This window comes from Euleptes europaea, chromosome 2 (genome assembly GCF_029931775.1).
Source record: "Euleptes europaea isolate rEulEur1 chromosome 2, rEulEur1.hap1, whole genome shotgun sequence".
NCBI classification, from domain to species: domain Eukaryota; kingdom Metazoa; phylum Chordata; class Lepidosauria; order Squamata; family Sphaerodactylidae; genus Euleptes; species Euleptes europaea.
The window spans coordinates 47,961,742-47,985,025 of NC_079313.1; the positions used below are offsets into that span (position 1 = coordinate 47,961,742).

The 23,284-nt window shown below is 39.7% G+C and overlaps 1 protein-coding gene across 1 annotated transcript in view; it reads left to right on the plus strand.

The window, feature by feature from the left end:
• Positions 1 to 23,284, plus strand: part of LOC130473537 (divergent protein kinase domain 1A) — a 141,833-nt gene that overhangs the window by 109,863 nt on the left and 8,686 nt on the right. The window contains exons 18-20 of the mRNA XM_056845080.1: positions 1,144 to 1,290; positions 1,613 to 1,708; positions 12,210 to 12,305. Coding sequence (XP_056701058.1) covers positions 1,144 to 1,290; positions 1,613 to 1,708; positions 12,210 to 12,305 — 339 coding nt within the window. The remainder of the gene's footprint in view (positions 1 to 1,143; positions 1,291 to 1,612; positions 1,709 to 12,209; positions 12,306 to 23,284) is intronic.

The window sequence follows — 23,284 nt, forward strand, 5'->3', positions numbered from 1 at the left end:
TGCATAAAAGCCAGCTTCTGAATATTCCACACAATTAAATTCCTATTAATTCACTGTATTTGTGCATGAAACTGAGATAAAGTCCTGTGAGAAACTTATTTCTGTAGTCATAGAATCCATGATCTGCTAGTGGCCATTCTGAAACAATTAGGTCTTATATAAAGAGAAAATATGAGACAAACATTCTGTCTGTATTTGTAATGCAGAGGTGTATGATCTTCCAGGAACTTTGTGGTAGCAGATTCTCCCCTCCACCCCCACACCCCAGTGGCTGTGTGATATCCTGCCAACCCTGTCTGTGCCTGTTGCTACTACTAGCAGCTGCCTCCTAGCACCCATTTTTTTCTTATATTAAGGTGATGTTCATCAAGGATGAGGTTGCACAGCTTAGATGGAACCAAGTACCCATCTACCTTAAGCTGTCTCTGGACTTGATAAGAGGGCAGACCTTATAGATGGCCATGGGGGCACTTTGGTGTGGCAGCTCTTCTGATAGGTATATTCTCTAGTCTTGAAAGTCACTGCTATGGTAGATACAGCTTGACAGACAAGTAGGATTCAAGGATGCGGCAACAACTATTTTTGTCTTTAGTTGTGTTTTGTTGGCAATATCAGGGCAGGCACCCATTGCTAGAGCTAGCTAGAATGCTTGACCATCTATATCTGCTAACATTCTAGGGTGAACACTGAAATTACAGCAATGTGTAAATGCTAAGGGTTTGCTTTGACAGCTGTGCCAGTGCAAGCTATTCTACTCCTCCCAGCCAGGAATGCCCCACTTCATCTACGGGCACAGCATTCTGTTCAAACTGTCGCAGACCCTACTATAGCCCGATATCACAAGTTAAGCGCCAGTGAATTATTGATGCTATATTTTATTATCTACAGGGCCTTTTTAACAACTGATTTTTATGTGTTTATGACTTTTTATTATATATGGTATTTTTATTATTCTGTGAGCGACTCTGAGCCTGGCATCTGCCGGGAAGGGTGGGCTATAAGTCGAATAAAATAAATAAAAATGATAAATAATAACATAATAATAAAAACACAAAGTATACATAAGCCATTAGGTATTTGCTATGACAAATATCCTGGACTTGGGTTAAGGCTAATGTATTCCCCTTTTTTCCTAAATGTCAGAACCAGATAAATAGTAACCATTTACGGAGGGCAGAACAAGAGATTGCCAGTCTGCAAGAGAAGGTCCAGTATCTTTCTGCACAAAACAAAGGACTTCTGGCTCAGCTTACTGAAACAAAGAGAAAGCAAGCAGAGATTGAATGCAAGGTACATACAATGGATAAAGGAAATGTAATGAATATAGGATATGCATACACTGTTAAATAAAGCAACAGAATGTCCGACTGAATGCAAAATTATGGCTATAAACTTCAGTAATGGAAAAGGTGAACAAGAAACATGTATCTTAAGAAAATCACTATGAAGCCAATATATCAGTCTTCTTACGGCATTTATTTTGTTCACATAATGGTTGGTATCCGTTTGGCTTCAGACCGGTTGTGTTGAAATGAAAATTGGCTAGACATTTGCAACTGCTTAAAGAAAAAGCTGGCTAGCAAACTTTTTCTAAAACTTTCCATGTTTGTAGAATAAGGAAGAGGTGATGGCTGTTAGACTCCGAGAAGCAGACAGCATAGCAGCTGTGGCAGAACTCCAGCAGCATATCGCAGAACTAGAGATCCAGGTAGGAATAAAAATAACTTCTTCTATCTTCAGCATCACAGACAGCTGGAAACTTTAAACATTGCCTCACAGTATACATGCAATGGACCATGGGATCATGCATTTACTCCCTTTTCTGTGAATTCCATCCTTATGTTTTTACCCATGGTTTGATGTAATACTCTCACTGGCATTCACTGTGGCTTAAGTTTATCATAGTTTGATCTGGCCCCAGAACCTGAAACTAGAACTGCATCTATCATTTGGAGTGCTGCTACAGGTATACTTTGAGCAGTAAATGTAAATTGGCCCATTTTTAACTGTTGCCTACAGTTTGCTTTTAGACATCATGTGCTGTACATAGCTAGGAAGGCTGGATGAGAACACACACCCTGATTTGCATGACACTCTAGGGAGGAGTTTCAGGGGGCTTTCATTTTATTTTAGCTTCCCCGCTGCTGCAAACCGCTCAGGAGGTGGTGCAGCTAATCTGTCCCCGAGCCCATTGTAAGTAAACCCCCCCCCCCGTTAGTATTGGGCTGCCCATGGGGAGAAGAACTTATTTTAACAGGTCTTGCCGCTTTGGTGGATGACCTTGTCACAACACAATATAAGACTGTAAAGAATGAGAAGGGCAGCAATGAAGGAACTAGAAAAGATTCTTAAGTGGAAGGATGTGTCACTGGCAACCAAGATCAAGTTAATTCATGTCATAGTATTCTCCATTACTATTTATGGGTGTGAAAGTTGAACAATGAAGACAGCTGACAGGAAGAAAGTAGATTCCTTTGAAATGCAGTGTTGGAAGAAAGTTTTATGGATACTGTGGACTGCCAAAAAGACAAATTAATGGGTTCTAGATCAAATCAAGCCTGAACTGTCCCTTGAAGCTAAATTGACTAACTGAGGCTATTGTAGGTTGGTCACATTCTGAGAAGACAGGATTAACTGGAAAAGATCCATCCATGATGCCTAAATGGATCTTGCATCTTCAAAGGCACTGAACATCAGTTGCAGAAGGCAACACCAGAAGAGACTACTTCTTGCTATGTCTGTGATCTTTCCAAGGCTTCTGGTTGGTCACTGCAGGAAACAGAATGCCGAGCTAGATAGATCCTTGAGCTGATCCAGCATGGCTCTTATGTTTTCATGTGGGCTTTAAAAATAACATTTTCCAGAAGCTTGGTGGCATATGGCAGAAGAATATAACATTGTGCCTTTTGAGAAAATAGAGTTCTTGCTATGTCTGTTCATATCTAGAAATCTGATTTTCCTTGGGTGATGCTTTGGAATAACTAAATCCAAGAGGGCAAGCATATTACAACTCCTTACATTACTGCATGACAGATTCAGCAACAGTAGATATATGAAATTTTTCATTTTAAAATGTTTTAGACAATTTAGAAATTTGCTATTTTAATTTGCCTCAATCTGGGGTGCTTCATAAACCTTTTCTGTATGAGAATAGCATTTTGCATTAGAAGCCTAAACTTAGTTGATTCATCAGGACAGTTATGGGGGACTTGTGGCCTTTCGGTGACTCTGATGATTCATTCTAGACTTTCAGAAAACATATCACACTGCTGAAGAGTAAAAAAAACACGTTTCCTGTAATTGCAAAGATGGAAATTATTTTTTAAAACATTAGAACTCATAAGGCATTTAAGGGAAACACTACAAATATATTTAAAAGGAGGGTGTTAGATTACATTTATTTCCGTGGCTGGTATTTGATTAGATTTTAAAGACAGGCTTACTTCCATGGCAGGTGATTTCACTGAGTGATGTTAGGGACAGTAACTTTATTTTTCCCATCAAATATCATTTCACTAAGACCACTGACAGTGTATTCCACAACACACACTAAACAGTACTGACACAAAATAGATTCATTATGTGAAGCTTAACAGTTCTCACTTGAAAGGTATATGTACTAACAGGACAAAGAAGAAGAAAGCAGAAAGAAAGCAAACAGATGTACAACAATAAACTTTTGCTGCAAAATTTAGTAGTTTGCTATGTAATTAACTGCATTGATGGAAAAAGCAACATTTAGAGCAGAAGATCTAGTATGAATTCTGTCAAGTAAATTAAAAGCTGCACAGCTAAGCCTATTATGAACAATGCATACAACAAGAAAGCTAGAACAAGAAAGCATTCAGATCACTGGATGAACTGTGAATTAGAGAAATGAAAACTTATTTTAAAATATTGTCAAAGGCTTTCACGGTCAGAGTTCATTGGTTCTCGTAGGTTATCCAGGCTGTGTGACCATGGTCTTGGTATTTTCTTTCCTGACGTTTCGCCAGCAGCTGTGGCAGGCATCTTCAGAGCAGTAACACTGAAGGACAGTGTCTCTCAGTGTCAAGTGTGTAGGAAGAGTAATATATAGTCAGAAAGGGGTTGGGTTTGAGCTGAATCATTGTCCTTCAAAAAGTATCAAAGGTAATGTGCTAATCATTGTCCTGTAAGTATCAAGATAATGTGCTAATGAGGGTGTGGTATGTTAATATGGAACTATGTATCCTGAAGTGATCTGTTAATTAGGGCTGTCAATTCGGTTCGGCCCGAACTGAAAATCAGCCGAATTTCCCTTGATTCGGCGGTTTTTAGTTCGGGAGGAACCGAACTCAAAACTGGCGGGCAACCGGGGGGGCCGAATTCAGCGAGTTCGGGAGTTCGCGAATAAATTCGGCCAATTCGGGGCCGTCAGTAAGCAGCATAACCTTCAGTAAGCAGCATTCTCCTCCCCCGGCCAATCGGTGGCCAAGCTGGGTCTTCTTCTGGCCAATCAGTCAGGATTGAGTACTGGAGGAATCAGCTGATGTGCGGCCGGCCGGGGAAAGAGAGAGAGAGAGGGAAATCCTCATGTGTGTGTGAGGGGGTGCTTGTGCACATTCGCTCCTTTCTGTGGCTGCAGGGGGCGCATTTTTTGGGGTACTGATCCCAAACTTTCAGGGGATATTCAGACACGTTTTCTTAAGAGACCACCCAAGTTTTGTAAACATTGGGTCAGGGGGTCCCGAGATATGGGCTCCCCCCCTTTTTCTTTCCATGGCTGCAGAGGGCGCATTTTTGGGTGTGCCGACCCCAAACTTTCAGCGGAGCATCAGACAAGGCTTCTTAAGATACCCCCCAAGTTTTGTAAACATTGGGTCAGGGCCCCCCGAGATATGGGCTCCACCCCTTTTTCCTCTCCCCCCTTTTCCATTTTCGTGGCTGCAGGGGCGCTTTTTGGGGGGTGCAGCCCCCAAACTTTTATCATAGCTTCAGAGAATCCCTCTTAAGAGACCACCCAAGTTTTGTAAAGATGGGTTCAGTGGGGGCTGAAATATCGGCTCCCCCCCTTTTCTCTTTCCGTGGCTGCAGGGGGCGCATTTTTGGGTGTGCCGACCCCAGACTTTCAGCGGAGCTTCAGTCAAGGCTTTTTAAGAGACCACCCAAGTTTTGTAAACATTGGGTCAGGGCCCCCCGAGATATGGGCTTTCCCCTTTTCCCTATTGGGATGAATGGATCACCCTCGAGAGATGCATACATATGGATCTTATATTGGATACAAATGGAATCATATTGGATTACCCAGCCTCCCAGCCCCTCCTGCTGGAACAGAAGACAGCCACAGTAAGACCCCTTTGGGGGCTTTAATCTATATTTTTTCTTTTCTGTGTGTGTGTGTGGGGGGGAAAGCAGAGTCTGTGTGTGTGTGTGGGGAGGGAGCAGTTTCTGTGGGTGAGGGGGGGAAGCCAAAGGGGGCTTTTGCCGGTTCTGCCTGGGGTGTGTGTTCCCCCTCCAGTCTCTCTCTCCCTGGTTTGAGGGCGGGCTTCATTTTTATTCTTCAGGTTTTTCCTCATTCATAAGATCAGTTAGGTTATTATGATGCTTGCTCAAAACTGGTTTTCAAATGGTGACTTAAAGAATGCATCTGCCTGGTCCCAAGTCCAATGCAAAAGGAGAAATTCCACCCCCTCCTGCTCATTATGCATAGCTAGCTGCCTCTGTCCCTTTCCATGGTATGCAAACTCCCAGGTGTCAGGTGTTGCTTTGCACTGTTGCAAAGGTGTTGCATTGCGTGCTTGTGTTGCTTTGCAGTTGTATTGTTTTGCAAAATTCTTCACACCTGCCCCGCCCTTTGCATGTTTGCAAAGGTGTTGCTTTTCAGTTGTGTTGCTTTGCAAAGTTCTTAGCACCTGCCCCGCCCTTGCTCTCATCAGCTGTTTGTCGGGCCGGGAGCTTTGTGCGTGGGCAGCAAGCTCTGCTGAGAGATACACATTAAGGGTGGGGGGGACCCCTTTCAGGGCCCATATCTCAGCCCCCCCTGACCCAATCTTTACAAAACTTGGGGAGTCTTTCAATATACGTCCTTTGAAGCTCTGCTGAAAGTTTGGGACCTCTAAGCCCAAAAATGCCCCCCCAGAGCCACGGAAAGGCGCGGTTGTGTTTTTAATGGCTTTATTCGGCCGAATTTTTTTCCGAACTTTGAATTCCCGCCGAATTGAACGGATCCGAAGTGGGGGAGTTCGGACTTCGGCACGTACCGAACCCACAAGGGCCAAATTCGGCCGAATCCGAACTGTACCGAATTTTTTTTTTTTGACAGCCCTACTGTTAATGTGTGAAATCCAAAGCTAATCCGCATGGCTATTGTGGACTGTAGTCTTTGTTAGTCTGGAGGTTTTCAGGACAAACTCTCTTCTTTTCTGTTAAAGTTATGCTGATGTTTATGAATTTCAATGGCTTCTCTGTGCAATCTGACAAAATAGTTGGTAGAATTGTCCAGTCTTTCAGTGTCTTGGAATAAGACCCTGTTTCCTGTTTGTGTCAGTCCATGTTCAGCCACTGCTGGATCAGACCAAGGCCCATCAAGTCCAGGAGTCTGTTCACACAGTGGCCAACCACTGCTTGTAGTTAAGAAAGTCCTGGACAGTCTCTTGAGAACAGCATAATCACAAGGAGAAATCAGGAAGTGCTTGAGTCCCCACCCCTTTAAACGCTGTATTGTCATTGGCAGTAGTGCTTACTCGGACAAAAACGTAACCCTTTCCCCCTCCTCTTCCCCCCCATGAGTGGCCATTTCACAACAAAAAATGAAGTACAGAATTGCATCCACAAGAGTAAAATGGGGGAGATTCTAATTTCTACACACACTGCTGAAACTGAGTAGAATCCCTGTGAATCGCACAAATGGAAAGGTGGGCGGATCTCCGCAGTTGAACACACAATAACTTGAATAGATGGGCAATTTCGCCGTTCGTCCCTGTGATTAGCACAAAAAGAAAGGGGGGGATCTCCACGGTTGGACACACACTGCTGAAAATAACTAAAATAGAAGCCTCCTTCTCTGTGCCCCCTTGCTGTGCTTTTTAATATTTTTTCTACCGCTCCGATGAAATACCGATATATCATCATATCTGAAATACTATTAAAAATCGCAGAGAGAGCCAGTGGAGCCTAGGATCGTGCATTTGCTTGTGCCCACCCCGTGGGAGAGTGAATGTATGATCCTAGCCTCTGCTGGCTCTCTCTGTGATTTTCTATAGTATTTTGGATGATATGATGATATATTGGTATTCCATCGAAGCAGCAGGGAAAAAAATTTATGTGGCGAGGGGGAAAACCGAAGGAACCGACCACGTCTCCGATATGGCTTCCTGGGGCATTGTGGAGGGGGTGGCTGAAGGAGGAGGGGTAGGAGAATGGGGGTGTGTCGTGATATGGGAAGATCAACCTGTGGCTGGACTATGCACTTACATCCGAGATAAGCTCGGAAGTAAATTTATTTTGGGGATAAAACAGGGAATGGAAGCAAGCTGAACCCCGAGGGAGGGGAACGTCATGCATAATCCCTGCAGAGAATCGGGACACTCATGGGAGAATCGCAAGACAAGCCAGCCATGCATAACCGACCATACTCTATTCTTCTGCAGGTGTCCCAAAACTGTGATTTAATCTAGAGGCAAGCAAGTAAAATAATTACTGTAGTAATGTGGGTGTAGCAATATCAAGCATGCCTTACATGTTTAATACCAATGTGTCTTGCACTTACATCTAGATATTTCACAGAAAGCAGCATGGTTAGGGTAACTAGTAACTGTTGTGGCTTAACTCAAAATATAAATACTTTAGCTCTTTTAGGAGATTACAGCAATCTTAAAGAGGAAAAGTTTCAGGTAAAATTTTGTTTCATGGCATCTTTACCAACATTAGACACATAGCAAATTAGCTGTACTCCACTGAAACAAACCTACATTGCTCAAAGGCATCAACCTTAATTTGCAGTATGATCTCTAGTTCCTCTTCCTTTTCTGAATCTAGTTTGAACATCAGGCATATGTTCCATCTATGTCTTTGCACTTCCAACGCCAACTATCATATGACTCGTCCATTTTTTTATGTCCATCGGTGTGATATACCATCTAAAAAATTGTTTATACCAGTTTTTACGTAAATTGTTACGGGCCATAAATTTAATAGATTTAGTCCAAAGTTTTTTCCATTGATGAGAAGTTATCTTCTTTTTAAAATTATCCATCCATTTAACCATGCATGTCTTAACTTGTTCTTGTTCTGTTTCATTTTTAAGTAAAAGCTTATAAATTTTTCCTAACATGTGGTCTGTTTCCTTGTTGACTAAGTCTTCAAATTCTGTATTTTTTTCTTATTCCATTTGGTAACAGACAATCCTGTCGTACTTTCATAATCATGCGATTATAAGTCATCCAATCAATATTTTTATTTCTCTTGACTTCATTCCATGTTTTTATATCTCCTTGTTCAGTTAACATATCCTGGTATACAACCTTATCTACTTTCTTTTTCTCTCCCTTGGTCAAATAGGCATCTGTAGGAGACATTATCGTTGGAGGAGTCGGGCTTAATCTGTTTTTGTTTCTGAGCCATATCTTCATTAGTCCTTCTTTAATTACATGTTTCACTTCAAAAATCTCTTTGCTCTTAGCTTTCCATAAATAATAATGGAATCCTTTAGTCCAGATACCCTTTTCAATATTCAAGGTTGTCCAATCTGGCTTCTTTATCCATTCCGCTATCCATGCTAATCCAGCAGTTGATAGTAAAGCTTAACATTCGGTAAAGCTAGCCCATCTCTTTTCTTCTCGTCTTGCATAATTCTAAAGTTGATTCTTGGTTTCTTTCCTGCCCAGACAAATTTGTTAATCTGTCTCTGCCATTCTTTTAGTAACTTATCTTCAATTCAAATTGGTAGCATTTGGAAAAGAAAAGTCAACTTAGGTAGTAGATTCATCTTTACAGCTGCAATCCTTCCCATCCATGATAAATTAAGTTTAGTCCATCTTTTTAGATCTTCCTGTATTGTCAACCACAATTTAAGGTAGTTATCTTTCACCAATGTATGATTTTTCCCAGTGATATATATTCCAAGGTATCTAACTGGATCTTCCGTTATCTCGCATCCCATGAGAATTCTTATAGTTTGTTTTTCCACATTGCTCAAATACTCCAAAATTATCTTTGTCTTGTATTTATTTATTCTATATACAGAAACGTGGCCATATTTCTCTATTTCATTCATAAGAAGTTAAATTGATTCGGTGGGATTCTCTAATGATAACACCACATCATCAGCATAACATTTCAGTTTGTACTCCTCTCCGTCTGCTTTTAATCCACCAATCTTGTCATCTTGTCTTATTTTATTTGCCAGTATTTCCAAGTGCCATATTGAATAGAAATGGTGAGAGTGGACATCCTTGCCTAGTACCTTTTTTGATTTCCATCCTTTCTGATAGTTTGTTGTTAATCACTAGTCTCGCTGATTGTTTTTGATATATACTCTGTATCCATTTATAAAATTTACTACCACAATTAGACTGTTGGAGAGCTTGTAATAAGAAATCCCAATGAATATTGTCAAATGCTTTTTCAGCGTTGATTGGATATTCTTGTTAAGATTTTGATGGACTCCATTTCTGTGGCTTGGGATAGCTCTATTGTACTCTATTGTAGCTCTGTTGATATCCTATCTGCTCCTGGTGATTTGTTTCTCCCAACTGCTCTCAGTGCAGCTTTCACTTCACTTTCTAAAACTGTAGGTTCTTCTTCAAAAGATTCTTCTTGGAAGGAATCGGTCGTCTTTTCATCTCTTCTGTATAGTTTTTCAGTGTATTGTTCCCAACTTTTCTATATTTTGTCCTGTTAAGTTAATGTATTTCCAAGTTGATCTTTCAGCATACCTAACTGTGCTTTAGATTTCCCTTTGATTTCTTGGATCTTTCGGAATAGCTCTCTTGTTCTTCCTTTTTTGTTGTTCTCTTCTATTTCTTGTAATAATAGTTCTTTTTGTATCTATGTGCGCATCATTGGAATGCTGCATTTAGACTTTTGATTCTCTTTCTGTCACCTTGTACTTTTGCTTCTCATCTATCTTTAGCAATTTTAAGAGTTTTCTTAGTCACCCATCAAGCCCCAAGTAGAACGCATTGCAGTAGTCCAGTCTAGTTATAACTAAGGCATGGATCACTGGCTAAATCTGAATGACCCAGAAAGGAAGCAGCTGTCACACCAACCAAAGCTGGGCAAAAGCACTCCAGACCAACACAGCCATCTGGTTTTCTAAGGTGACCGCTGTGCTGAGTAGCACTTCCAAGCTGTGAATGGGCTTTTAAAAGGGAGAGTAACCCCATCCTAGACAGGAGAGATCTGAGGTTCCTGGTATGCCTTTCTACTAACCTACGGAACCTCTGTCTTGTCAGGATTAAGTTTCACTCACATCCTATTTTCAGTCGTATCTTACATGCCAACATTAAGGAAGCAAGATAAATGTCCATAAGAAGGGTTTTCCAAATCTCTGAACTTCCACCAAAATTATGGAACCTGGCTGTGGAATGATGCCAATTTGTAGACCTTGACATTATCATGGAGAGATACAAAAAAACAACCCCCACCACATGTTTTAAAGATGCTTATAAGAAAAGCATTGTAACGTCACTTCATGGATATCTGCTTTAACGGTATAATAATATATCATTATACATCATAAGGCTTCATTCTATGCACATTTATTTATTAGTACAGCTACACTGAACTTAGTGGAATTTGCTTCTGTATAAACATGCAGTGGAACAAGGCTGAAAACTTCACAGAGGGAGTTAGCTTCCTTAAAGCTCTATTTATTTATATCCCACTCAATTTCAGTAAGTTTATTTCTCTAATCAGTGTATGAAAGATCCAGAGTTTCTGATTCTAACCTTTCACTTTGAGCTTCAGAAAATGGATGGTCTGTATGAAATAAAAACAGATTCTCAATTATTTCACTTGAACGTTGTTCCTTGAGTATGTGTTTCCAAACATTAATGTGTTTATTTCAGTTCATGGACAGTTCTTACTTGCCTTTGATTCCTCTGAGAGGCCATTTGTATAATATAATTGCCACCATGTTTAAGAGCAATATGTGTGACAATTCCTAGTTTGGATTCTGCAGCTTATGGAAGTACTTTTCCAACATCAAGTCCTAAAAATCATCATTTTTATTAATCTAAGCAAATGTAACCCAAATGCGGCCAGACTGCTGGTTGAGGTCACCTATCGTGAGCCTGTGACCCCAGTATTTCAGCAACTACACTGGCCTCTGATCTGCTCCCGAGCCCAATTCAAGGTTTTAGTTTTGACCTTTTAAAGCCCTACATGGCTTGGGACCAGGGTATCTGAAGGACCTTCTTCCCTCATATGTTTCTGCCCAGGAATTAAGATCACAGGGAGAGGCCTTCCAGACCGTCCCATCGATCAGAGAAGCTTGTTTGATAGGCACACGAGAGAGGGCCTTTTCAGTGGGATCTTCATGATTATAGAACAACCTCCCTGTCACCCGGCCCCCTCACTTTCAAACTTTAGGGGGCAGCTGAAGACAGTTTTATTTAGGACTGCATTTGATTAAATGTGATTTTAAAGTTTGGTTTTATGTTTCTGTGTAATCTATTTGATGTATTTTATTAATATTGTAAGCTGCCTTGAACTCCATGTGGAAGAAAGGCAGCTAATAAAATATTTTAAATTAGTAATAAATAAATAATGCTGCATATAGCCCTGAATAATGATTAATGTCAAACGTCACTGGTTTTTTTATTTTTTTCCTTTGCTGTTGTATAATAGATTGTGATGTGTTGTTGTTGTTTTACTGTTGTATTTTGATTTTTAAAATTCTGCGAGCTGCTTTGTGGATTTACACTGTGCTGTGAATTGTTGGTTCTTGTATCAGTCAGACAACCATCTCTATCCTTCAGCCCATTTCAAAGGAAGGGGGATAATCATGCCTGGCACTCAAACGGCATGGCACCACCTTCTTTTCACCCCCCCCCCCACTTCACTCAGTTTGAGGAACTGTATTGTTGGTATGGCAGAGGAAGGGACAGAACTTGCTCTACAGCACCCTCTTCTCTGTCATGCCCACCCCACTCACTTCCATTACCATATATGTTTGTTTCCAGCCATAAAGGTAAAAATATTCAGGAATATAGTCCTTGATCATTTTTTTCTCTCTTCTGGAACAGAAAGAAGAAGGGAAAATTCAAGGGCAGCTAAATAATTCTGATTCTAGTCAGTATATAAGGGAACTGAAAGATCAGATAGCAGAGCTGAATCATGAGGTAAGTAAAAAAGTAAGCATTTTTGCTTCACTTTAAAGTTTCCTTGTATCTTGGAAAAAATCAGTTTTTGTTGATTCTGGGTGACTGTTATAACACAGTTTTTATCTCCATCTGTGATTCCTTTCAACTACAGACTTTTGTAAACTTGACAATGTGATATGTGGGGGGGAGGGAATCATAACTGAAAAGCCAGTAATGAGACCTTGGATTGAACTTACCTGTACTTCCACCTTATATGTGAAAATACTATGCAGATCTCCCTGATGCGTAAAGGTATCAGCATTGCCAATAGTTGGTGTATGTGATGAGATTATTCTATTTAAAGGAATTTTGCAATTACTTTATTTAGCTCTTTCTGTTCATTCTGAAAATATTCTTACATTAAGAATAACAAATGTACAGGGAAGCAATGCACATAACTGGGAAATTATCAGAGCAGAATTTATGAATCTTACCCATTTTTCCCTATTATTTACAATTGTGGTCTTAATTATAACCTGATAAAATTTGAGCTCCATTCCATGTCTGTCCAGATTACTTCTGTCACCAATAAGTAAGAAATGTCTGTATAAGTAATTACTCGTGTAAAGATTATTGTGCTGTTAAAATACAGCAGAACACATAACAAATTTGTTATTTTCTTAATTGAACCTGGTAGAATACATCCAGTTCCATTTTTGCTCCTACTATTTCATTTGGCATTGCATCACTAAATGAACAGTAAACAATTGGAGATTCTTCGAACTTCCGTTGAGCCCACTTGAGGTTATCTTTGCGTTTATCAACAGCACAGGTGATAATCATTCCAGTACCTTTAGCAACCACTAAACTCACTTGAAAGAAATCAATACCCAGCCATCTTGCATTAAACATTTATGTCCCAATCCAGCTAAGGATATCTGCATGGCGGGTGTAAGTTCTTCCATCACACAGAGAATGGCCTCTTTTTTCATCATAGCATTTAAACTAAGGAAAAGGTTTTTAATAGGTCTGAAATAGGTAAGTTATGGGTTGAAATGGTCCACAGTATGCTGGTAAATGGTTTTAATGGGAGGGGGAAGTCCTTGTTTTATTTCGATGTGTTGCAGTAGATGTTGTTGTGATTCTGGGATTAACATATGCTGTGGGTTGAATTTTTTGGGTATAGTTGGATTATTAAGGTCTTTGACCACAACATGAATAAATTGATACTGATACTGATAACTGCACACAGAATTGGTTTATGCATGTGTATAATTTGCTAGATTGAGAACCACTAGCTAAAATTGGGTATGTTTCAGAAATTCCTCTTGATTCTGAATTTGTGTGAGGAAGTTCTCTAGCTAGGTGGCCTGGCATTGGATTTTGACTAAATGGCAGCTTCCACCCATTCCATTTCCCTATTGCAGACCCCTTTCCCTTATGTTGTTCTTCGGTATCCCTGAGCCCCCTGGTCGTGGAGATCAGTGGAGTGCCATGGGAGAAGAGAGACAGGAAAATATCATTCCACTGATGGAAAATGTAGTCTGGATTCAACCCATTGTTTTGAATAGGATGTCCATCCTCTCCCATATTCTAATGCATCTAATTGCATATTATTACTTGGGACTTAAGATGGATCAAGCCTATCAGCCTCTTCAATAGTAAGAAAAAAGAAGCAAAGAAGAGTTCTGGTCTGGACAAATGCAAGCTAGTTGAAAATAAAAATAAAATTCTATTATATTTCAGTTGTTTGGATGAGTGAAAGTTACTAATAGCTTCTGAAACTGCTGCATACACTACAGATTGCTGCAAACGCTCGGAGTCCAAATCAAATTTGCAACTACGTACATCTTGTACCTGGTGTTGTATGTACTTGTAATGGGGACTTTTACATACAGATAGCTCCCTTTAGCATCTGCTCAAGGTACAATAGAGTCATAACTGCTTCAGTCCTGATAGGTACACAGTGTATTCTCCTCATTCATACTGTGTAGGTAGCCAAGTGTGAGAGATGCTTAACAGTAGCTAGGCTTAGAGAGAACATCTGACCTTCTGGATATAGGGTAAAATTATGGAAGGGAACACTCAACATAATCTGCTGTTGAGATGTCAAGCAAAGACTTGTTAGTTGGGACTTTGTCAGTCATTAACTGTTAACTGGCAGTCTACAGGAATTATCCTAATAATGTACAATCCCTATGTAGGAATGATGGTGGTATTAAAAAGTTATGCATTGTTATATGGTAGGTACTTCAAGAAGATAAACTCTGTTTTTGTAAAACTTACATAACGGTTTACTAGCATTCATCAAAGGAGGACCCAAAATATGTTTTTATCAAAGAAGTTGGAATGTCGAATGTTTTAAAGAAGAAAATTACATTAACACATGTCATACAGACACAGATTATTTACTTGGGATTATGAGAATTTCAGCATATTATTTGGGATCATTTCAGCTCTCACATTTGTAGAGTAGTATAAAATATGGATTTGACTTAAGTCTCAGTACCCTGAGAGGGCCTGGGGAAAACATACAAGGTGGTCAAGCAACGGAGATTTTCAGTTTAGCACAGCAGCTTGTTTCTCGTACAACTTGGGCTGCCACGCTGTCTTTTGCCTGATCTTAAACTTTTGCAAGAAAGATTTTGGTTCCATGAAACCAAACATTACAACTTCAAAGGATGTGCATTAAGTTAATAGACATGTACTGCACAGTGAGATTCCCCCCCCCCCCCGACCTACTGAAAGTTCCTTTCTGGCTGACTGTGCTCCTCCAAACATTCTTAGACATGCTACAATTAAACTTTTACGTTCGTCCTGTTTAAAGATGTGATATGTGCGATGTTACCACAGTCTCTCTGACCAGCTAGATGTGGGACAAATTAATAAATGACTAAGAAAACATTGGGAGTCAAATGGAAGTTTCTTCACTGTGCCTGCAGCCTTCAAACTGAAAAACACTGTGTGGTTGCCCTTCTCATTTATACTGAAAACTTAAGTATGCTTGTGTGGATTTTAAGCTTGTATAAATAATTTTTCACTGTGTTATACTAGTTCCTTTATTCCTCCAAGATCTGAAATGGTATGTTTGTGCTTATTAAAAAGTTTAAGAGCCACATATGGCCATTTTATAAAATGCTAAGGCTGCCTGTAACACCCATTGTTTACCTGTGGCATTCTTTGCTTTTGCCAGCCTTGCTTACTAAAGTGAGTTTTTGCAGAATGGCTGTTAGTCCCTAGAACATTTACCCTTGGTGGGCTAACATTTTATTTTTAGTGAGTTTTTACATGGAGGAACATCCTGATCCTTTCTTCCTGCAGTCTGAAGTGGTACAGCCCATTCTACCACCTCATTTTGCTACATGTGTAAGTCACGCTTTTTTTTTATTTTAAAGTTACAAATTACACAAAAAACATCAACACAACACACAACATATGCTACATAATATTTAACATATTACCAACTGTGCCTTGCTTTAATCTTAGCTAAACATCTATTATAATTGTTTTCTACCATCTATTCCACATTATATCTTGTTATCTCTAAGTCGTCTACTTATGGTTAACCATAGGGCTTATATTGTATCTGCCTAGAAGTATAAAAAGAACTTTAGTTATAGTATACCTACAGTTATTATATTTCTAAATTAACTATTAATATTATACATAGTGTTCGCCTATATATTTTTAATTTATAATCTTAATTATCTAAAATAAACTATTTGTGTTTAACTTGTGTATTCTCTTAACATACATATTTTTATTGCTAGTATTCAGAAAGTCACACTATTGTTGCTTAAAAATAAACTGATGGTATTTTTGCCATTTTGTTTGGATGTGCGTTTCATTGCTACTTCTCTTTGGTGCACAGGAAGGTGGGTGCACCAGTGTGCTCGTACCATCTCACCTTTTCTGATTAGACATTTGTTCACCTGACTTCCTTTCAAGGCCCATAGTTGGATGGGCTCACCCAGTCTGGACTAAAGGAGGCTTTTAGCCAGGGTAGAGTGTTCCCACTTGAACAGTATCCTAGCTTGGAATGAATGGCTTATACTAACCCAGTTTAATAAATCCAGCAGCATCTTAAAAAACAGCAAAACCTGTTTCAGCATAAGGTGCCACTGTGTGGTGATGGAAAGTGCCGTCAAGTCGCAGCTGACTTATGGCGACCCCATAGGGTTTTTGAGGCAAGAGACGTTCAGATGTGGTTTGCCATTGCCTGGCTCCGCGTGGGCTGAGAGAACTATGAGAGAACTGTGATTTGTCCAAGGTCACCCAGCAGGCTTCATGTGGAGGAGTGGGGTATCGAGCCCGGATCTCCAAGTCCACGGCTCTTAACCACTACACCATGCTGGCTCTCAGAGGTGCCACTGTACCTCTGTTTTATTTTTGCTGCAACAGATTAACATGGCTACCCCTCTGTACTGTTTCTTCCTATGTTCTGTATTTCCAAGCAGCTGGCCTGGTTTCCTGATGTTGTAAGGAATGAATGTTCTACATAGATTACAGGACAGGTGCATAAGATTAAAAATGATATATGCTTGCCCACAGATGACACTGACGGACCACAAAATACCTTAGGAGATTGAAGCAAGGAATAGTAGTAGTGGTGCAAGAATTTTGCATATAGGGTGTGTGTGTGTTTTGTACATTTCGCTTAATGTTCTTGATTGTGCAGATTCTCACTTTCAATCTTTGCGTGCCGTGTGTGTGTGTGTGTGTGTAGAGTGCCGTCAAGTCGCAGCCGACTTATGGTGACCCCTTTTGGGGTTTTCATGGCAAGAGACTAAAAGGTGGTTTGCCAGTGCCTTCCTCTGCACAGCAACCCTGGTATTCCTTGGTGGTCCCCCATCCAAATACTAACCAGGGCTGACCCTTCTTAGCTTCTGAGATCTGATGAGATCAGGCTAGCCTGGGCCATCCAGGTCATATGTCTGTACAATCAAAGCAGCTGGCTTTTCCACTCTAAAGTTAATAACAATAGTATCTTATTTATAATGTGGAGAATCTCATCATTAGGGAGGCAGAGTGAACAGCAAGCTTTTCATGTAGTGTGTTCAGGATAATTTAAACTAGTTTCAAGTTGCTGGTAAATCACAATCCATCTGACATCAGTTATCTTTTTCTGAAAACTGCAAGCAGTAATGCTTGGATTAAAAAAAAATAGTTTTCCTTTCCAATTCGTTGGATGTTCACACAAAGTATCTTAGAGAAATTTAGAGCCCTAGGAAGACTATACAGGCATACTTCAGAGGTTCCAGACCATTTCAATAAAGCAGATATCGCAATAAAGCGAGTCACACAATTTGTTTGGTTTCCCAGTTATGTTCCCATAAAAGTTATGTTTACACTATACTGTAGTTCATCTACTCTGTATGGTCAGTTTCTGTTTCACCTGTTTTATCTGGCATACGAGCCGCAAATAAAATTTATTATTATTTATTATTCTACACTGTAGTCTATTAAGTGTGCAATAGCATTATGTCTTTAAAAATGCACATACCTTAATTAAAAAAAACACTTTATTGCTAAAAATGTGACACAGAGACACGAAGTGAGCACACGCTTTTGGAAAAATGGCACAGATAGACTTGCTCGATGCAGGGTTGCCCACAAACCTTCAATCTGTTTAAAAATGCAATATCTGCGAAGTGCAATAAAATGAGGTGTGCCTGTATTTGAGTTATTCTGCTTTATCTATAATAGCTTTTTATAGAACAATTTTCATAGAATCCCCACATCTTTTCATGCATTCCTTATGCAGTATCTTATTTCCCTGCCACAGAGGAAGAGAGAGGATTGCCCTGAAACTGCAGGAGATGGAAGTGCTTCTTAACTGTAAACTTCGTAAATAATTATTGAGTATTTAGAACATACTCACTCTGTGGAAGGCTTTCAACCACATCATCAGTACTAGCATAGATTATTCAAGCAAGGAAGGGTTTTTGTGCAACAATTACACTTCCTTTTTCAGCAAGCAAGTCTTTCTCCTATCTCCCTGCACCTTATGCTCCAACCCATCTGATATTTATGTCCTAACAATGTAATGCAACTGGTTACAGATTCTGATATAAGCGCTATCTCTTCTTTAGATCATGCTTCTGTTGAGCTAATACAAGATGGACTTAATGAAAATCGACATAAGCTGAAGATCAAATGCCAGGCTTTTAAACGATTCTAGTTGTAGAAATAAAATTGTAAACACTAAGTGATTACTCTTAGATAAATAATTCATACTATGTAAGCAAAAGCCTGCTTTGGGATGGGACTAAATAGTATGCGTGTAGAACTTCAGTTTAAGGAAACGGTAATCTAGAGAATTTTGTAAAAGAAACAAAGGGATTCCAGTGTAATACATCAGAAGATGCTAGCTGTAACAAGAAGAGTTGGCCTATCTAGATGTTCTAAAAGGGGGCTTTTTATTATAAATTATTCAGCTGATACACTGCCTTTTCGGAGATATACATATTGTAAAGATCAGGAACGTTAGAACTGTTATGCAGTCCTATGGAGAAACACATTAAGCCTTATACTTTGTGGCCAGCCAGATGCCCCAGAGACACTTGCTAACATGGCAAGAGAGCTAACCCATGCTGTTACCCCCCCCCCCGGTGGCATCAGATAATTGAGTATATTACTTCTGAACATGGAGGCTTTATTACTAGCTACCACAGTTAATAGCTACTGATCAGATTAACTAGTGGAAGTTATTGGTTCAGTATTATACAAACGTGGGCCATTGACGTGCTGTACTTATAATGTGGTTGAGGGAGCTGCTTTTTTGCTCTCCTTTAAGGTGTCTGCATAAATAAGTGGTTGTCTGCAGGGGTTAATGATAGTAGTACCCTGATCTGTTGTTTTCTATTCTGAGATCTGTGGCACACTTTTGTGTAGAAGTCAGTATTACTGAAAATGGAAAGATGTTTAGAAGGTGATCAAATTACCAAGTGGGTGTTCTTTTTATATCCAAGTTGCTAACAGTTGGAAAGAAACAGTTGGAAAGAAACTCCCTCACAAGGGCAGTGTGCCTCACTCTTTCCCTATCAGTGTTTAGGCACCAAACTAAGACGACTTCTTCCAAGAGAATGTTTTGACTGCCTTAATTTGAACCACTATCATTGTTTTTTTTCTGACTGACATATACTGCTTTCTTTTGGCATTGTTGGGTTTTTACATGATTTTCAGTGCAATCCCGAAAAGAGCAATACTTCTTTGAGCTCAAAAGACATAGAAGGAGATAACTCCTCATAGGATGGCACTGTTTAGTTTGTAACTTGATTCTTGCTTGATCCACCTTGAAGATTTTAATTGAAAGGTACAGCATATAAATACATAGCAGCAGTTTAAAAAATTCAAATAAAGTGTGTTTTCTCCTCAGTTTCGTCTGGACCAATAAAGTATTAATCTACCTTCTATAAACAACAGTGTAGCCTATATTATCTGTGGAAGTTCACAATGGGAGAACCACCACAGGGAAATATTCTGCCCTTTTTTCCTGGCTAACCACATCGGACAGTTCTGATGCACAGAGTAGGGTTCCTTCTGACTCTACCAAGCACACAGACAAGTACAAATTTGCAGGAGCGTTCTTTAAGATACCCATAATTGTCTAAGGTTTGTAAAGTGCTTTGGATTGTTCTCAAAATATTGGTAGGCAATGTAAATCTATTATGTGTTCTTCATGACCTATGTCCCCTCTTCTTTCCCTCCACCCCAAGAAAGCAGGTCATCGTACTTTGAACAAACTAAGTTTCCAGCTAATCTTTAGATTGTGTGACAGGTAGTTCATCTTGGGGGTTACCTAAGAATGTATGACAATTTTCCAGATCACATTTCTACTTGAGCTGCTGCAGCCCAAACTGCTAACAGACTTAAGCCATCACCCAGGGTTCCTGAAGGAACACACCCACACTGCATACCTGGTTCTTCAGAAAGTGCATAGTGCCATTTGGAACAGGGGAACCACTTCTTCCTGGATCCATTAGGCTGTTTACCATTACGTAGGCTGCATGAGGACAAACTCACTTGAGTTCAGTCCTAGTATCTTGACTCAAGACTCAGATCTTCATTATCTTTACCTGAGTCAAATGGAAGCAGAGCTAAATGTCATCAGTCTACTACAATAACTTCTGCCAAATCTCCAGATGTATTATCCCAGCAATTTTATATCGATATTAGGTAATGAGGGGGGCAAGACTGAATCCTTGTGGCACCCCCATGGGCTGGAGCAGTACTCCATCTCTACCTTATGAGTGGTAGGAATGAGGGCTGTGCTTTGCGGTTGCTCAGATAGCCAACCGAGCCCCATAGCCCAGAAAGGTAGTGCCATGGATGGTCTCAATACCCATTTTGTTGCATATAATGGAGTTCCATCAGGTTTGCAAGCCATATTATAGTCTTTCCGTTTTTCTCACTCTGCGTGCCCTTGGACTCACTGTAACAGAGTGATGCTTGTCAGGCTTTCACGACTAAAGCGTTTTCAATACATTGGAGTGCACCTATTGTGATAATCTAAGATAAGCATTTAAAAGCTTTCCCTTAGCTCAAATGATTAAAAATTAGATTGCTCTCTCTAAGCAAATAAAAAGTAATGTGTAGTTACTCTTCATCTAACAGAAGAAAGATTTTTAAAAGCATGTGCCATGTTGCTTGAGCCCACATTCGTGGGAAAAGGGCTATAGAGAAGTACTTTTAAATAAATATATGTGCAAACACTGTGGTAGAAAGTAAAGCTTTTTTTTCCTGCACCATAATCCTCTGCTTGACACTGAAAGGAAATATGTTAGCTCTCAGATTTAAAGTGTGAGCTTTTCAACTTGTGGTTAAAGCTTGCAGAGCAATAAATCATGTGCTTTCCTTGTACGGTATCTTGCAAATGCAGTAAGACAAGACCACCAGATTTGCCCTCTCACAAATCAACAAGGCTATTGGATAGCTCAAAAGTTGCTGTTTTTCTAGTACGTGTCAGATAGTGAGCATCTATGCTGGTGGAGCCTGATTTCAATGGTTGTGGTCAGTCTGAGGAACCTGTGATGTGATAAGATAGCGCTTGTGAGGTCATGTGGTTAGCAAGCACCCAACCTCTCACAGCAGTTTTGTTGACCCAGTAAATTTTAAATAAATAGAAGCATGCATATGTTTGTGTGAGTGTGTGTGAGAGACCCTCCTTATAAATATAACACCTTAGCTGTATGGGTAGCATGGCTGGGGGCGTGGTCAGACCCAGGGATGTTCATTTAGACAACTATGAGGATGACGATTTAGTAGCAACTTTTATGATTGTCTAGCTCACTTTGTACTTTGCTAACTGTGCACTTATTTATAGTGTTGAAATGTAGCAGATATGGACAGCTATAGAGTATCAGCAAAACATTATGGACTTCTAGAAAACATGTTACTTGTATTAGCCATTGACTAAGAGTTTTAACAAAATATGAAATCTGCTGTCATTGTTTCCTTCCTGCTGAAGTTCCTTGCCTTAATCTAATGGAGGGCATGGTTTTTAGGTATCATGAACAATTCAAATGGTATTCTTTTCACAGTTGTCATGTAAAAAAAAAAAAGGAGGGAGAGAGGAACAAGTGGGGCAAAGTGTCAAACCAACACCCACATTCTGTAGAAAAAATTGAAAGGGGGAAATATTGACTAAAAAAGAGACTGAGAAGCTATAAGAATCTGCCCACTTATTCCAGAGAAATTGGTCAAGTGAAGTGGGTCTGACCTCTTTATTTTCGGTGTCTGTATCAGGAGATGTTGCTTCAATACTGAGATATTTAGAATGAGGTTAAGGCAAATGGATTTGGGACACAATTTTAGTATTGAAGTGTGGACACTGATTCACCATTGGACTTTTGGCAATCCATTCTTGGAATGCTTTAGGAAAGTAGGACTCTGTGTGCATTGGGGGGCATCAGCAACTCTTCCCTTGTTTGGATATTCTCCAATATGCAAATATTCTAGATGAAGAAAACTTTCATTTCCTTTTTTCATGCTGCAACAGATGCAAAGGCCATAATTTGTTGCAATCCTCGTAATATTTTTCAATTGGAAGGATTGAGTTCTAGAAACCGAGGGAGCAATCTTTCCAATTATTTTGGGCAGTTGAATGCTTGGTAAGGTTCATAAATGAAACTTTGTTCAGAATCCTAGGAGGTGGAATTAAATTGAACTTACTGTTAACAAATATGGATGCTTACAGAGTGCATTTTGGAAGCCTCTTCTTCTGACTTCTTACTATCACTTCAATCATCTATTTATTATTAAGAGTTCAAAACTTTTTAAATGTTATGGTAATAATGCAGTGATCAAAAAGTCATGACTCTGCCTGATCATGTTATGGTTTTCCTGTTCTGACTTGCTTGAAAACTTTTGGTCTCCGTGTGTCACTAGTCTTAATCTTTGTCATGTTAGCAGTATAGCTGCCTAGTCTTAGCATCTTGTTTCCTTTTGGCTGTTTAGCCCCTGATGAGTGATAAAAGTTGCAAAATCCCCTTTTGTGTTTCTTTGAAAAAGGAACAAAATTACTCAAAGAACAATATTAAGGAAATTTAGAAACTCAGAATTAAGGCTGTTTAATAACTTTTAGAGCTATCGTTTTTGTACTTTTGTTGACCTATAAATTGCAGTTCTTAGGGAAGCTACTTTACGTACTACATTATGGACTGTGAAACCAATTACAAATACACATGGCTGGCATGGTTTGCGTCCGTCACACCAATACAAATTGCAACTGAAGACCCAGGTTTGAATCCCCACTCTGCCATGAAAGCTTGCTGGGTGACCTTGGGCCACTCTTGCACATACACCCTAGCCTCCCTCACAGGGTTGTTGTGAGGATAAAATGGAAAAGGGGAGAATGTTGTAAGCAACTTTGGGTCTCCATTTTGGAGCAAAGGGGGGTATAAATGAAGTAAAATATTAAAATAAACTTTTGCCTGCAAAATACATATGAGAAGCTTCTAGGCCCCTATTGTATTACATGTAAAAGCCATTCATATGTAACCATGCATGCATATTTG